The sequence below is a fragment of the Oncorhynchus keta genome, chromosome 35, assembly GCF_023373465.1.
Source record: "Oncorhynchus keta strain PuntledgeMale-10-30-2019 chromosome 35, Oket_V2, whole genome shotgun sequence".
Taxonomy (NCBI): domain Eukaryota; kingdom Metazoa; phylum Chordata; class Actinopteri; order Salmoniformes; family Salmonidae; genus Oncorhynchus; species Oncorhynchus keta.
In genome coordinates, this window is record NC_068455.1 from 47,999,419 (window position 1) to 48,014,903 (window position 15,485).

A 15,485-nucleotide genomic window follows, 5' to 3' on the forward strand; every position below is an offset into this window, starting at 1 on the left:
AAAGTTCATTCCGACCCACTAGCGCACACACAGGACACACAATAAAACTGAATTTACTCTTGACCCCTCACCATTATCGATCACCACTTAGCTGACAGTTCTAGTTAACAGAAAAGGCAATGAGTGCATTCCCAGGTTATCTAAAACACCCCAGAGCTAAGTTTCGTCGGTTCAACCATAGGTTAAATACCTTTTCTGTTTACTTAAAAAAAAACACTTCCAATATTCTCCAACCTGGCTGGAATGGTATTTATTTAATTTAATTACCCCCTGTTTCAGGCTCCACAATCCCTCACTTATGAATTCATATTGTTAATCAGATATAATAAAACAGAGTATAAGTTTACTTAGTTACAGTTCTATTTAAAATGGGGATATTGTTTAGTCATTTATTCATAAAATTCCTAACAGTTGATTGACAGATGTAGGCCTACTGTAAAACAAACTTTCCCCCGGTGTGGATGCTCGTCCACTTTTAATAGTTAGGCTACAGTATGTATAATTTGTCAATACAGTTTTGGTCTTTGTTGTGATTGAAAGCCTGTATTGTTTGGCTTTAATATTTAATTTTGTAAAGCTGTGTTTATGCATTTGAGCTTATCCAAAGGCGATTTCGTTGAGCTGTGAAACGTTTGTTTGATGTGTAAATTGTCAGACCATTCATTCATTCATTCAATATTCATTCAGTATACTTACAAGCAAAAATTAAAGCAGGAAGCACCAGTGACTCGGTCAATAAAGAAATGGTCAGATGAAGCAATTGCTAAACTACAGGACTGCTTTGCTATCACAGACTGGAACATGTTCCGGGATTCTTCCGATGACATTGAGGAAATGACCACATCAGTCACTGGCTTTATCAATAAGTGCATTGAGGACGTCGTCCCCACAGTGACTGTACGTACATACCCCAACCAGAAGCCACTGAGCTAAAGGGTAGAGCTGCCTCTTTCAAGGTGCGGGACTCTAACCCGGAAGCTTACAAGAAATCCTGCTTTGCCCTGCGACAAACCATCAAACAGGCAAAGCGTCAATACAGGACTAAGATTGAATCATACTACACCGGCTCCGACGCTCGCCGGATGTGGCAGGGCTTGCAAACTATTACAGACTACAAAGAGAAGCATAGCCGCGAGCTGCCCAGTGACACGAGCCTACCAGATGAGCTAAATCACTTCTATGCTCACTTCGAGGCAAGCAACACTGAGGCATGCATGAGAGCATCAGCTGTTCCGGACGACTGTGTGGTCACGCTCTCCGTTGCCGACGTGAGTAAGACCTTTAAACAGGTCAACATACACAAGGCTGCGGGGCCAGATGGATTACCAGGACGTGTGCTCCGGGCATGTGCTGACCAACTGGCAGGTGTCTTCACTGACATTTTCAACATGTCCCTGATTGAGTCTGTAATACCACCATAGTCCGTGTGCCCAAGAACACAAAGGCAACCTGCCTAAATGACTACAGACCCGTAGCACTCACGTTCGGCTCACATCAACACCATTATCCCAGAAACTCTAGACCCACTCCAATTTGCATACCGTCCAAACCGATCCACAGATGATGCAATCTCTATTGCACTCCACACTGCCCTTTCCCACCTGGACAAAAGGAACACCTATGTGAGAATGCTGTTCATTGACTACAGCTCAGCGTTCAACACCATAGTACCCTCAAAAAGCTCATCACCAAGCTAAGGATCCTGGGACTAAACACGTCCCTCTGCAACTGGATCCTGGACTTCCTGACAGGCCACCCCAGGTAGTGAGGTTAGGTAGCAACACATCTGCCACGCTGATCCTCAACACTGGATCTCCCCAGGGGTGTGTGCTCAGTCCCATCCTGGACTCCCTGTTCACCCACGACTGCATGGCCAGGCACGACTCCAACACCATCATTAAGTTTGCTGATCACCGACAACGACGAGACAGCCTATAGGGAGGAGGTCAGAGACCTGGCCGGGTGGTGCCAGAATAACAACCTCAACGTAACCAAGACTAAGGAGATGATTGTGGACTACAGGAAAAGGAGCACCGAGCACGTAATGGAGCAGGTTGAGAGCTTCAAATTCCTTGGTGTCCACATCAACAACAAACTAGATTGGTCCAAACACACCAAGACAGTCGTGAATAGGGCATGACCCAGTACATCACTGGGGCAAAGCTGCCTGCCATCCAGGACCTCTACACCAGCCAGTGTCAGAGGAAGGCCCTAAAAATTGTCAAAGACCCCAGCCACCCCAGTCATAGACTGTTCTCTCTACTACCGCATGGCAAGCGGTACCGGAGTGTCAAGTCTAGGACAAAAAGGCTTCTCAACAGTTTTTACCCCCAAGCCATAAGACTCCTGAACATGGTCACTTAACAATACATTCATGTACATACTACCTAAATTGGCCCGACCAACCAGTGCTCCCGCACATTGGCTAACTGGGCTATCTGCATTGTGTCCCACCACCCGCCAACCCCTCTTTTTACGCTTCTGCTACTCTCTGCTCATCATATATGCATAGTCACTTTAACGATACCTACATGTACATACTACCTTGTTACTCTTATTTTTCAAATGTCTTTTTACAGTTTTATTTCTTTACTTACCTATTGTTCACCTAACACCTTTTTTGCACTATTGGTTAGAGCCTGTAAGTAAGCATTTTACTGTAATACCTGTTGTATTCGGCACGCGTGACAAATAAACTTTGATTTTATTTCAATGACGGGGATGAGGACCTTGTCGGGCATCTGAAGTAAATCCTTCCCGTCCGACTCGTTGAAGAAAAGGTATTACTCCGGTACGGGGTGAGTAATCGCTGTCCTGATATCTAGAAGCTCTTTTTCGTCATAAGACACGGTCGCAGAAACATTATGTACAAAATAAGTTACAAAATAACAAAAAAAAACATACAAAATAGCACAATTGGTTACGGGATCGTAAAACGGCAGCCATCTCCTTCAGCGCCATTCTCAAGAGAGAAGCACGAAATTTAACTTCACTAAACTGTCTACAGTTTTCCACTTTAGTTAACACTATCGACTTTTCACTCTACTGTGGAAATTCTGATCAAATAAACGCAATATTAGCCAATTTCAATGTAATATACTGAAACAAAACAAACAAGATTGCAAGATTTAGCATGCTAAACTAACTGTGCAAGAGATTTTCTTCTAGGCAGAGTGCATTGCAGTAGGATTCTATTGCATTGACAGGCACGACTAGACTCCGGCACATACTCTACTCAAACCTGTGCGCCATAACCAATCAGAGCTGCAGTAGTCCTATATGCAAATAGCCATTGGCATTTATGGATCTGTGCCATTGTCTTTGAACTGGACTGTGTTTAGGCTACACTAGTCATGAGTAGATGTGCTTGTTTTGAGATCAAAGTGAGAGTTGTGTGTAGCCACCTGTGCACAGTTGTTCATATTCTTTGCTAGTTAGTGAGTTATTAGCCCAGTTGTAGCTCATTTCTAAACAATGGGAGAGTGTTTGCCTCCAACAAGACAAACAAGTGTTTGCCTCCAAGACCTGAAATTTACTCAGGGCCTGACATTTATTTTAGGGAACATTGGTTATGACACCTACATAAGTGTCAAAATCCACAAAACCTACCACACAAGGCAAAACATTCCATTACACCGTAGCCTACGTGTCAACAGTATGTTTATGTTATATGAAGTCATTTTTTATTAACAAAATTGAATTATCACTGTAATTGCGCACACATTGATGTCAGACATGCACCTACCCCAATGCTCTGTATGTGATGACTGGGATGAATGCAGGAGCAGAGTTCAGGAGCAGGACAAGACACCCTCTTTTTGATTGATGGCTGATTTTAGGGCCTGTACCTGATAGGCCTATCTAGCTTATATGATTATGTTGGTCATCATGCTTCTTGACAGTGTCACAAAGTTTATTTTCTACATGTTATTTAAAACATGATGAAAAAAACATGAATGTAAAGAATTTATTACAACAAAAACTAGAAAGGATTTCATGAGCAAACTTTAAAATTAAACTTCTTGGCAGGGAAATAACTAATTTGAATAAATGTGAGTTTTGACACTTATGTAGGTGTCATAACCAGCCCTAAAATAACGCAATATATGTCACAACAGGTATATATGGGTCATGACAGTGTTATAACCATATTATGACAGGTTATTACAAGTTATGACACGTTATGACATGGTTATGACCTTGTCATCTCTTCTTATGACACTGGGTGTCAAGTAATGTGTTACCTTATTTGGTATAATAAGACAATATAAAAAAATATTATTCCTATTGCTTCCCTTCAACATAAAAAAATGATGAAACATACAGTACCAGTCAAAAGTATGGACACACCTACTCATTAAATGGTTTTTCTTTAGTTTTACTATTTTCTACATTGTAGAATAATAGTGAAGAAGACATCAAAACGATGATATAACACATGGAATCATGTAGCAACCAAAAAAGTGTAACAAATCAAAATATATTTGGGATTTTAGATTCGTCAAAGTAGCCACCCTTTGTTTTGATGACAGCTTTGCACGCTGTTGGCATTCTTTGTTGGCATTCTCTCAACCAGCTTCACCTGGAATGCTTTTCCAACAGTCTTGAAGGAGTTCCCACATATGTTGGGGACTTGTTGGCTGCTTTTCCTTCACCCTGCAGTCCAACTCATCCCAAACCATCTCAATTGTAGTCGGGTGATTGTGGAGGCCAGGCCATCTGATGCAGCACTCCATCATTCTTCTTCTTGGTCAAATAGCCCTGTTGAAAAACAAATGACAGTCCCACTAAGCACAAACCAGATGAGATGGCGTATTGCTGCAGAATGCTGTTGTAGCCATGCTGGTTAAGTGTGCCTTGAATTCTAAATAAATCACTGACAGTGTGACCAGCAAAGCACCATCACACTTCCTCCTCCATGTTTCACGGTGGGAACCCCACATGCAGAGATCATCCGTTCACCTATTCTGCGTCTCACCAAGACACAGCAGTTGGAACCAAAAATGTGGACTCATCAGACTAAAGGACAGATATATGTTCAGATATTCAAATTTCCCCCTGCGACAAAGGTTGGCACAACCAATTATTGAGTGTAAGGGGGCAATTACTTTTTCACACTGCAGCATTGGGTGTTGTAAATTAAAGCAGTATCAATATGTTGTGTTATTTGTTCACTCAGGTTCCCTTCATCTAATATTAGGTTTTGGTTGAAGATCTGATAACATTTAGTGTCAGAAGTATATGCAAAAATAGACAATCAGAAAGGTGGCAAATACTTTATCACGGCACTGTATGTCATATGGGATGGATGGAGAGTGATTAGGTTGGGGGGGGCTGTCTCATTTGAGTGTCTCGTCAAGGGTCTCGGAGCTTTATGGCGTCGACTCGATGGCCCCCGCACTCATCCGTCTCGCTCTCATTTTCTTTTGCTTTCGCAGATGTGCTGAACGATGCCATCTTCGACGAGGACCACGATGAGATGGTTATTGTGAAGGACATCGACATGTTCTCCATGTGCGAACACCACCTGGTGCCCATCTTTGGCAGGGTAATATCACACACACACACACACACACACACACACACACACACACACACACACACACACACATGCCCCTATCAGCACTACACCAGTCCAAAGGTGTACAATTTAATCACCAGTTATGGAGAATCTCTTCCAGAGGTGGGACCAAGTCATTGTTTTACAAGTCACAAGTAAGTCTCAAGTCTTAGCGCTCAAGTCTCAAGTCAAGACTGTCAAGTATCAAGTCAAGTCTCAAGTCCTAAACTTTGAGTTTTGAGTCCTATACAAGTCATAATGTAATTTTCACCAAATGTAATACCATTTCATATTTTTAACAAGAGTAATAGTATATTACATTTACGCAAATCATGAATGCTTTTAAAAATATCTATATATTTATTACTTTCCAAATAAACGTTATATTCCCATGGAACTACATGGTTAGCCATGAGAAAGATACACCCCCCCCAAAAAAGTTGTGATTGACTATCGAGGATTGTTATGGGGCGCAATCGGGCGATTTAGGTTTGTGCACAATCACCCAACCTTAACACACACACTGTGTGGTTACAGTAGGCTAACATATGTCAATGGTTTTAGGAACAGCAGTAACATCAGGCAGGATTTCAAATGTCGAACAAAGTTGGAAATTGTTGCGCCTCCGTCTGTAATTTTCTTCCCGCATGTTTTGCAAGTTGCAATCCGTTTTTTGTTGATACAGCGTAGTCTTTATATCCGAAAATAATAATTTGGGGTATCATCTTTCCAAGGGCTCCATCTGAATTCACCCACCGACGATCCTCTGCACTGCCACGCACAACTTTTTCTCAGCTGGCACAATTTGATTGACCTCTGTCCGATTCAAACTGTAATCCGTTAAATGAAGAGTTGATGCACTGCACACTTTTTTTAATAGCATCAGTTTTAATATTTGGGCTTGGGGAGGGTATCAGGTCGATTTATAAGGCTCAAGTCCAAGTCAAGTCACGAGTCATTGGTGTTAAAGTCAAAGTCGAGTTGCAAGTCATCATATTTGTGACTCGAGTCTGACTTGAGTCCAAGTCATGTGACTCGAGTCCACAACTCTGATCTCTTCTACTTTGGATTCATCACACATAGCCCAAAAGGTACATTACTCAGTGGGAGACATTTGGCACATTACATTATTTTCTCATCACAGTTTTTATGTATCTCTTTGGTAATATTTTCACGTGTGTGGTACATTTTCACAACTCTTAGTACAAAACTCCAAACTGGTCACACTTATAATGTAAGGAGAACATTGGTTTAATCACCAAAACACAACATAATGATATCTTTTCAATGTAGTCGTTTTAACTACCAGTTAATCCAATAACAAACAATGTAAGATATGTTTTTCAAATCGCCCTTAGAAGTGCTGAAAGTGGGCCTGGCGAGTGGCGTAGCGGTCTAAGACACTGCAGTGCTCGAGGCGTCACTACAGATCTGGGTTCAAACCCGGGCTGTGTCGCAGCCGGCCGCGACCGGAAGACCCACGAGGCAACAATACTGTAAATTACATTAGATTACACACTTAGGCAATACACTTACATTACCAAGAAAATTACCAAGTATAATTTCCATAATATCTATACAATGTGTGATCAATGAAGACATCCTCTAAAATCATTCTTGCAAAAAAAATTAATTGTATTTTTCAGATATAATTGCAACATAGGTATACTGTCTGTAATTAAATGAAAGAAATGAACATTTATGAAAATAAGACAATGGTCAGCACGCATTCATTTGCATCAAGCCTGTCTTAATCATTTGGCCATAAATTCTCATCCCCTTCACCTTGACAGGCCTGATCAATTTAATTGAGTATCACAATGAGGTGTGCAGCGTTTTAGGATCCAAGTAATGGCCTATGTCCTACCACACCATCTTCAGAGATAGCTGCACGCATGGAGATGTTTCCCCCAAGTTGTCCTTGCACTTGGACGGTCGCCCGTATGCCCATGGCGCTGAGTTTTGGCCAGGTTGAAGCCCACTTCGTCAACAAAGATATGCTTGTTATGGTTCACAGCAGTATCAAGCACCATCACCCTGGTTAGTTATTTTTACAGTAGTTCCAACATCAAATTGTGAAGTAGCATGTGCATTAAATAGTAACAGTAATACAGTATATAGTGTGGTACCTGAAAATACTCGGCCTGCAGTTGTTTCACCCGGTCGTTTCTCTCAAAGGGCATCAGGTAAATGTGTTTCATAGATACCTGGTTCCTCTTCAAAAGGCGTGTGACTGTTGGTAGGCTGATGGATGCCACATTGGCAAAGGTGTCATCTTTCTCTTCAATGACCTGCTTTATTTCAGACAGCCGTATGTCATTCCTGGCCCTTACCATTTCCACACCGTCACCACTGATAAATCCACGATAATCGAGAATTTCAAAAAGCATTTCTCTACGAGCTCCGACTGGGGAAAATAAGTTTAGAACAGTCATCCAACTCGGAATTCCAAGTCGGGAACTCAGGCCTATTTAAAAAAAAAAAAAAAAATTCCCAGTTGTCTTCAATGCACCATAAATCCAGAGAATACCTACCTTTTGATTACAAAGTTTGATGACAAAATTTGCCTACAAGGACTGCTGTGCCACCTTCCTGTTCAAGTGAGCACAGCACATCAAGGTGAGTCCAAAAATGTATTGTAGGCTGCTGCATACATTGTAATTTTCCAGGGAGATATGTATCCTGTAGCAAAGAAAGTAATACTAAGTGTATGTTGTGTAGTAAGCTGTTAGTAGACCATGTGCCTCACCCTAATTATTTAGGCCTTTGCCCCCTCATAATGTAAGCCTACTGTTCTGACTTGGTGGTGCCTGTTTTAGAGAAATGTAATCATTGAATATTGTAAGCTTTCATTGTCTGCTTATATGCCCCCTTTATTTATCCTACGGTTCTGAATGTTCTGAATTCTGTCGATGTACATTTCAAAAGTGCAGAAAAAGTTGTTATATTGACTACGTTCGTCCTAGCTCGCTCATTAATGTTTAATTATGCCATAGTTTGTACATCTCAATTGTCAGTAGAAACCACATTTGTTTAAGAAAGTCAGCCATATCAGCTATGTAAATGAGGCTGAATTAACTGTTTCACTGCCATACAAGGCTCCACTGATAGCCAGGTGTAGCAGTGGTAAGGATTCACTCTATGGTGCTGAAAAGACAGCTTTATGTAGGCCCTAACAGTTTGTGGGCACCATTTGTCACTGTTATAGTGCAATTCATGTATTGTTTCAGTGTTGTATAGTGGCTTTGCTGGCATGCATCTAAACATTTTTGGGGGAGTTTTCCCCACCAAGATTTGCATACTAAAATCGCTACTGATGATGCCACAATTGTGAGAGGAGTAGCCTACTGATAAAGGCTTTCTTTGTCCACTGATGAGCCTGTAATTGAGCCCAGCTGTGATTAAACTACTGGTAAATAAAAATGTCCCGCAGCACCGACCAAGGATGTGTTCCAAATGGCACCCTATTGCACTACTTTTGACCAGGGCCCATAGGACTCTAAGAAAATGTAGTGGACTATATTGGGAAAAGGGTGACATTTGGAACGCCGCGCAAATCAGATGAAATCCCATTAGCAGGGATTCAAGTGAGACATGCTTGCCTCTGGAAATGATCCTGTTTGACATTTAGTACCGTAGACCTAGCATTCGGCCCTCTATTCTCCCCTCATCTTACCCTGCAGGTGTTTGCCATTTAAGACAAAGAGGGAGGCAATTTATACTTTCACATCCCTTTCACACCGTCAAAAGGGCCATGATGATAGAGGGAGCAAGCGTTACACACACACACACAGACTGTGACTTTTTCTCTTTGTGCTGTGTGTGTGTGTGTTTGTTTGTCAGCAGCTGGCTGTCAGAAGGCCACTTTGTTTCCGTTCATCTCCTTCCCCCGCTGATAGCTCCCTGTCGTCGTCACAAGCGCGAGTCGCCTCTTATCCACGCACTCATCTATTTCCCTGCACGTCTATCCATGCTGCCCGCTGAGTGCTATTAATGACTCACCGATTTCTCCCCGCCAACTGAAATATGGAGCCGTTTGGTGCTCTCTTTTTTTCATTTTCGTCAGGCCTCCAGTCAGTCAGTTGTCTTTTAATAACGCTTTTAGTGTTTGTCATCACCTCGCGACAACTTGATATTGTTTTTCATTGTGTTTGGCTTTAATGTATACCTTTACACCCCATACCTTTGAAAAACCACGAAACCTATCTCTGAACCCTACTTTTAATCAAACTTGAATCCCGTCTTTTCGAAGTGAAGTGAAGTGAAAGTGTTGTTTATTTACCCAGTTCAGAAATTCGCTTTTTAAACGTGCAGCAGTGAGCCGAAAGGAGGAAGCTGAAGAGCTTGGACGAAGATAGTTAAATGACGCCGTCTTTATCACAACCAACCAGAAAGAGAGAGGGGGAGGGGGACAGGAAAGGAGGATAAATCCTTGTATGCATGCCCTTTCTCTCAGCCTGTTTCATCAAATTGCTGCTGACATTTGAATGGAGGATGGAGGGTGAGGGGTGCCACTTAGCCTCCCAGTCATACGCAGAAGCAGGCTCAACCAGCTGGATGGGGAGGAGAGTCTAGATCTCCATCCGCTTCTAATCTTTTATCTGCTGCTTATTTATCCATGGGCAGACGTGACTCCCTTACCTCCCCTGTACTCCTCCGATGGCCTTTAGATAATGTTGCCTTTTGTCTTGGCGTCTTATGATTCATGTCTTTACCACGCCTGTCATGGTGAAACACAAATGTTTAGCTTGCCTACTTCATACTGTATGATGCAGTGGCGGTCAGTGCCGTTTATGATGAGGGAGGATTTTTTCTTTTTTTCTTGAGCAAGGCCTTATTTCTATTACAGCATGTTGGATGTTACATTCACCCAGTTCAATGTAACATCGATAGGTTTAGGCTACTACATGATACTCTAATTTCCCCTATAACCATCATGAGGTTGAACCTAGCCTATGAATGAACGTTTACAACGTAGGTGCACACAGGTTGAGAGAAGAATTTGAGATGACAGACAGTGACACATGGACAGACCGTGACACAAGTCAGTACCGCCTTGCACACTTGCCCGCACCTAGCTTATCTAGGGTGTAATCATTAGTCCAACAGTATATTGGACAAAACATTTTTTTTTATAGAATCAGCAGTTCTAGCCTCTATTCACTCTCCTCTCACCTTTTCCCTTGTTTTGTGGACTTGAATGAACAACACATCAGCTGTATGTGACCAGGTGAAAAAACCTTTCCAAGCCCAAACCATGTCATAACCGCTACACACAGCCTACATCGTTGTCCCCATTATTAGCTAAAGTAACGTTCTAGTCAACATAGAACTAATGTGTTAGTAAACCTGCTACAATCATGCAGTAACATTAGTGTATAGTCAGTAAGCAGATAGACCGACGGGCCCTGGTGGCAATAAATTAGTTAAACCAAAAGCTTACCTTGACTTGGAAGAGTTACAGTGTTATGTTGGATAGTCATAGCCAGCTAGCTAACATAGCATCCCTCTGTTTGAATGTTTGGGTGTTTGAGTAACTAAACTAGCCAGCTGCATTGGCTAGCTAAGTAAGTGAAACTGAAAGTTTGTCATTTTTTAAATCTTTCTCTCTCTCTTTCTCTCTCTTGCTTCTCCTTCATTTTTGAAGCAATTAATTTGTTGAAAACTGTTCAACTATTGTCTTTCTCTCTCTCTTTGAGTGAACTACTCACCACATGTTATGCACTGCAGCGCTAGCTAGCTGTAGCTTCTGCTTTCAGTACTAGATTAATTCTCTGATCCTTTCATCGGGTGGACAACATGTCAGTTCATGCTGCAAGAGCTATAATAGGTTGGAGAACGTCCTCTGGAAGTTGTCATAATTACTGTGTAAGTCTATGAAAGAGGGTGAGAACCAAGAGCCTCCAAGGTTTTGTATTGAAGTCAATGTACCAAGAGGAGAACGGAAGCCAGCTGTCCTCCGGCTACACCATGGTGCTTTCCTACAGAGTGCTGTTGAGGCTACTGTAGACCTTTATTGCGAAACAGTGTGTTTTAATCAATTATTTGGTGACATGTGAATGTATTTAGTATAGATTTATCTAAATAGGATAACTTATTCAATGTTTTTTTTACAATTTTCCTTTATATGTAATTCACTGAGTAGGATGGTCCTCCCCTTCCTCCTCTGAGGAGCCTCCACTGGTATGATGGGTCCCCAATATAATACTTTTTTTTTGTGTAATGAGTAACCTTGCCTGAGACCTGAAGGCTTGTGTTGCCTAGGCTTTAGCCTAGCGAGCTAACACAGTCCACCACTGAGATTCATTGAGTGTACAAAACATTAAGAACACCTGATCTTTCTATGACATAGACTGACCAGGTGAATTGAGGTGAAAGCTATAATCCCCTATTGATTTCCCTTGGTAAATCCACTTCAATCAGTGTACATGAAGGGAGGAGACAGGTTTATGAAGCCTTGAGACAATTAAGACATTAATTGTGTGCCATTCAGAGGGTGAATGGGCAAGACAAAAGTTTGATGTGCCTTTCAACGGGGTATGGTAGTAGGTGCCAGGCGCACCGGTTTGTGTCAAGAACTGCAACACTGCTGTGTTTTTCACGCTCAACAGTTTCCTGCGTGTTTCAAGAATGGTCCACCATCCGAAGGAAATCCAGCCAACTTGACACAACTGTGGGAAGCATTGGAGTCAACATGGGCCAGCATCCCTGTGGAATGCTTTCGGCACTTTGAAGAGTTCACGCCCCGACAAATTGAGTCTGTTCTGGGGACAAAATGGGGGGTGCAACTCAATATTAGGAAGTTGTTCTTAATGGTTTGTACACTGAGTGTATACTGTACATTGACATACCAGTTAGGTCTGTCTGGGGATTGCAGAATTTGGGGCAACATGATTTGCTGTCTGTGGTTGTGGATATGCTATAGTAAGGATCTTGGACATCACTAATGACAGACATGGTCTCTCTTTTCTCCCCCAGGTCCACATAGGCTATCTCCCCAATAAAAGGGTGCTGGGCCTCAGCAAGCTGGCCAGGTAAGAGGGTATGGACAGTTTAACAGTTTGTTTGCTATTGTTGCCAAAGATATAACAAAACATTTAATGGGTCAGCACTCCGCACACAAAAAGATGTCGCAAAAAACGTACTTAATTTTTCGTTTTTCTAAATAATGTTGACTGGTTCAGGGATAGCATAACCAAATGTTTCGACTTAATAAGGATCCGCTCCCTTTTTTCAATTTTCCTCTAAATTGACATACCCAAATCTAACTGCCTGTAGCTCTGGACCTGAAGCGAGGATATGCATATTATTGATACCATTTGAAAGGAAACACTTTGAAGTTTGTGGAAATGTGAAATGAATGTAGGAGAATATAAAACATTGGTAAAAGATCATATATATATTTTTTGTACCATTTTTGAAATGCAAGAGAAAGGCCATAATGAATTATTGTAGCCCAGGCACTGTTTAAACTTTGGCCACTAGATGGCAGCAGTGTACGTGCAAAGTTTTAGACTGATCCAATGAACTATTGCATATCTATTAAAAATGTTGTATCCATACTGCCCAAATGTGCCTAAATGGTTTATTCATACATTTTCAAGTTCATAATTGTGCACTCTCCTCAAACAATAGCATGGTATTCTTTCACTGTAATAGCTACTGTAAATTGGACAGTGCGGTTAGATGAACAATAATTTAAGCTTGCTGCCCATATCCGAAATGTCTGTGTTCTGGGATTGTTTCTTACAACCTCATGCTAATTACATTAGCCTTCGTTAGCTCAACCGTCCCGAGGTCGGGACACCGATCCTGTAGAGGCTTTAATATCCTTCTTCAGTGTGTAGGTATCGTTAGCTATTTAAATTCTTGTCAATATACCAGGGAACCGATCAAGGTTCCGAATTCATATGACAAAAAAATAATAACAGGAAGGTTGATTATTGTGATATTGGAGGGATTGGGATTACCTAGACTCGTGCAGTATCATCATGTGTGAATATGTAATCTGTTCTTTGTGAGTCCTTCAGACAGTACAGTACGGTCACTTATTAAATAATAGGAACTAGAACACTTAGCAATGATGAGTCTGAACTAAGAACCTGACTCATGTTGTAACTCGGAGTAAGCTGGTCCTGGGTTTAGTGGGTTAGCGGTACATTAGCTTCTACAATGTAGCATTCAGATAACAACATAGTTTTAGCATAGCGCTAGTGTTTACAGTAGGGCTGTTTAAGTGGAGAGGCTGCTCATGGTGGAGCTGTAAGCTGATTAGGAGTGTATAAGTGACAAGCAAGGACTCTGATCCCACCTGACCCCAATATCTGAGCCCCTTTCACTAACACCTATTCTTACTTCCCTTCCCTGGCCTGGAGTCTCACTCACGGACATCTCACCAGGCACGCACTCAGGCAGTTACGCATGCAAACTTTAAGCACATGGTCTTATACACTCTGGTAGCACACAAGCTGATACTCCAGTGCTTACACAAACACACAGACCACACACACAACATAACACAATATATATCTAAAACCACAAAGATACCTCCAAGTGATGTGATTTACAATACCTGTAAAGTGGAGTAATATTTATATATAATGTGCATATTGCCTTCAGAAAGTATTCAAACCCCTTGCCTTTTTCTACATTTGATGTGTTACAGCCTGCATTATTACCTGGTTAAATTTAGATTTTGTGTCACTGTCCTACACACAATACCCCATAATGTCAAAATGGAATGTTTACAAATTCATTCAAATGTAATAGCTGAAATGTCTTGAGTCAATAATTATTAAACCCCTTTGTTATGGCAAGCCTAAATAAGTTCAGGTGTAAACATGTGCTTAACAAGTCACATAATACGTTGCCTGGACTCACTCTGTGTGCAGTAAGTGCTTTTTTAATTACTGCCTCATCTCTGTACCCCACACATGCAATTATCTGGAAGGTCCCTCAGTCGATCAGTGAATTTCAAACACAGATTCAACCATAAAGACCAGGGAGGTTTTCCAATGCCTCACAAAGAAGGGTACCTCCTGGTACATGGGTAAAAATAATAAATCAGACATCGAATATCCCATTAAGCATGCTGAAGCTATTAATTACACTTTGGCTGATGTATTAATACACCCATACACCTTTCCAACTAAGATATTTTTCTACTAACTAAAGCATCCTGCCAACTTTTTGCCTACTTTTGCCAGCGACAAAGCCTCTATTTTTATTTCTGCCAACCGCCCTAGTCATGATTGTGGTAAAGTTCTGCGAACGGCTTCATATGAAATGTAGCTGTAATGCTGATGCGGCATTGGCACGCACTACACTCTTGAAAGTTGCTAGGCAGTGACCGTTACTACTATCCTCCTGCCAGTTGTAAACTTTGCAAGTGTAACGATTGTCATCGGGAGAAGGAGAAGAGGACCAAAGTGCAGCGTGCTAAGTAAGTATTCATAATAATTTGAATAAAGATGAATACTGAACAAAAACAACAAACCGACAAACAAACAGTTCTGGATGGTGCAACAAAAACACTAAATCATAGTGGGAAAACAGGCTGCCTAAGTATGGTTCTCAATCAGAGACAACGATAAACAGTTGCCTCTGATTGGGAACCATAACAGGCCAAACACAGACATACAAAAACATAGAACAACACATAGAATGCCCACCTCAACTCACGTCCTGACCAAACTAAAATAGAGATATAAAAAAAGGAACTAAGGTCAGGACGTGACAGCGAGGCATGTCACTTCACCCATCTCTTTGCATAGCCCACCCCCATGAACTGTTTTCTCAACCACAACAGGGTGGACCCATAAATAAATTATTAATAAATATCACTCAATGACGTAAATATTGGAATAGAGTAGGCTAAATGCAATTGAAGGCATCAAATTGTTGCATACTGAAACTCCAAAAGTCA

At 41.5% G+C, this 15,485-nt stretch overlaps 1 protein-coding gene across 1 annotated transcript in view; it reads left to right on the forward strand.

Moving 5' to 3' along the window:
• Window positions 1-15,485, forward strand: part of LOC118368573 (GTP cyclohydrolase 1) — a 43,715-nt gene that overhangs the window by 12,913 nt on the left and 15,317 nt on the right. The window contains exons 2-3 of the mRNA XM_035752775.2: window positions 5,439-5,548; window positions 12,539-12,594. Coding sequence (XP_035608668.1) covers window positions 5,439-5,548; window positions 12,539-12,594 — 166 coding nt within the window. The remainder of the gene's footprint in view (window positions 1-5,438; window positions 5,549-12,538; window positions 12,595-15,485) is intronic.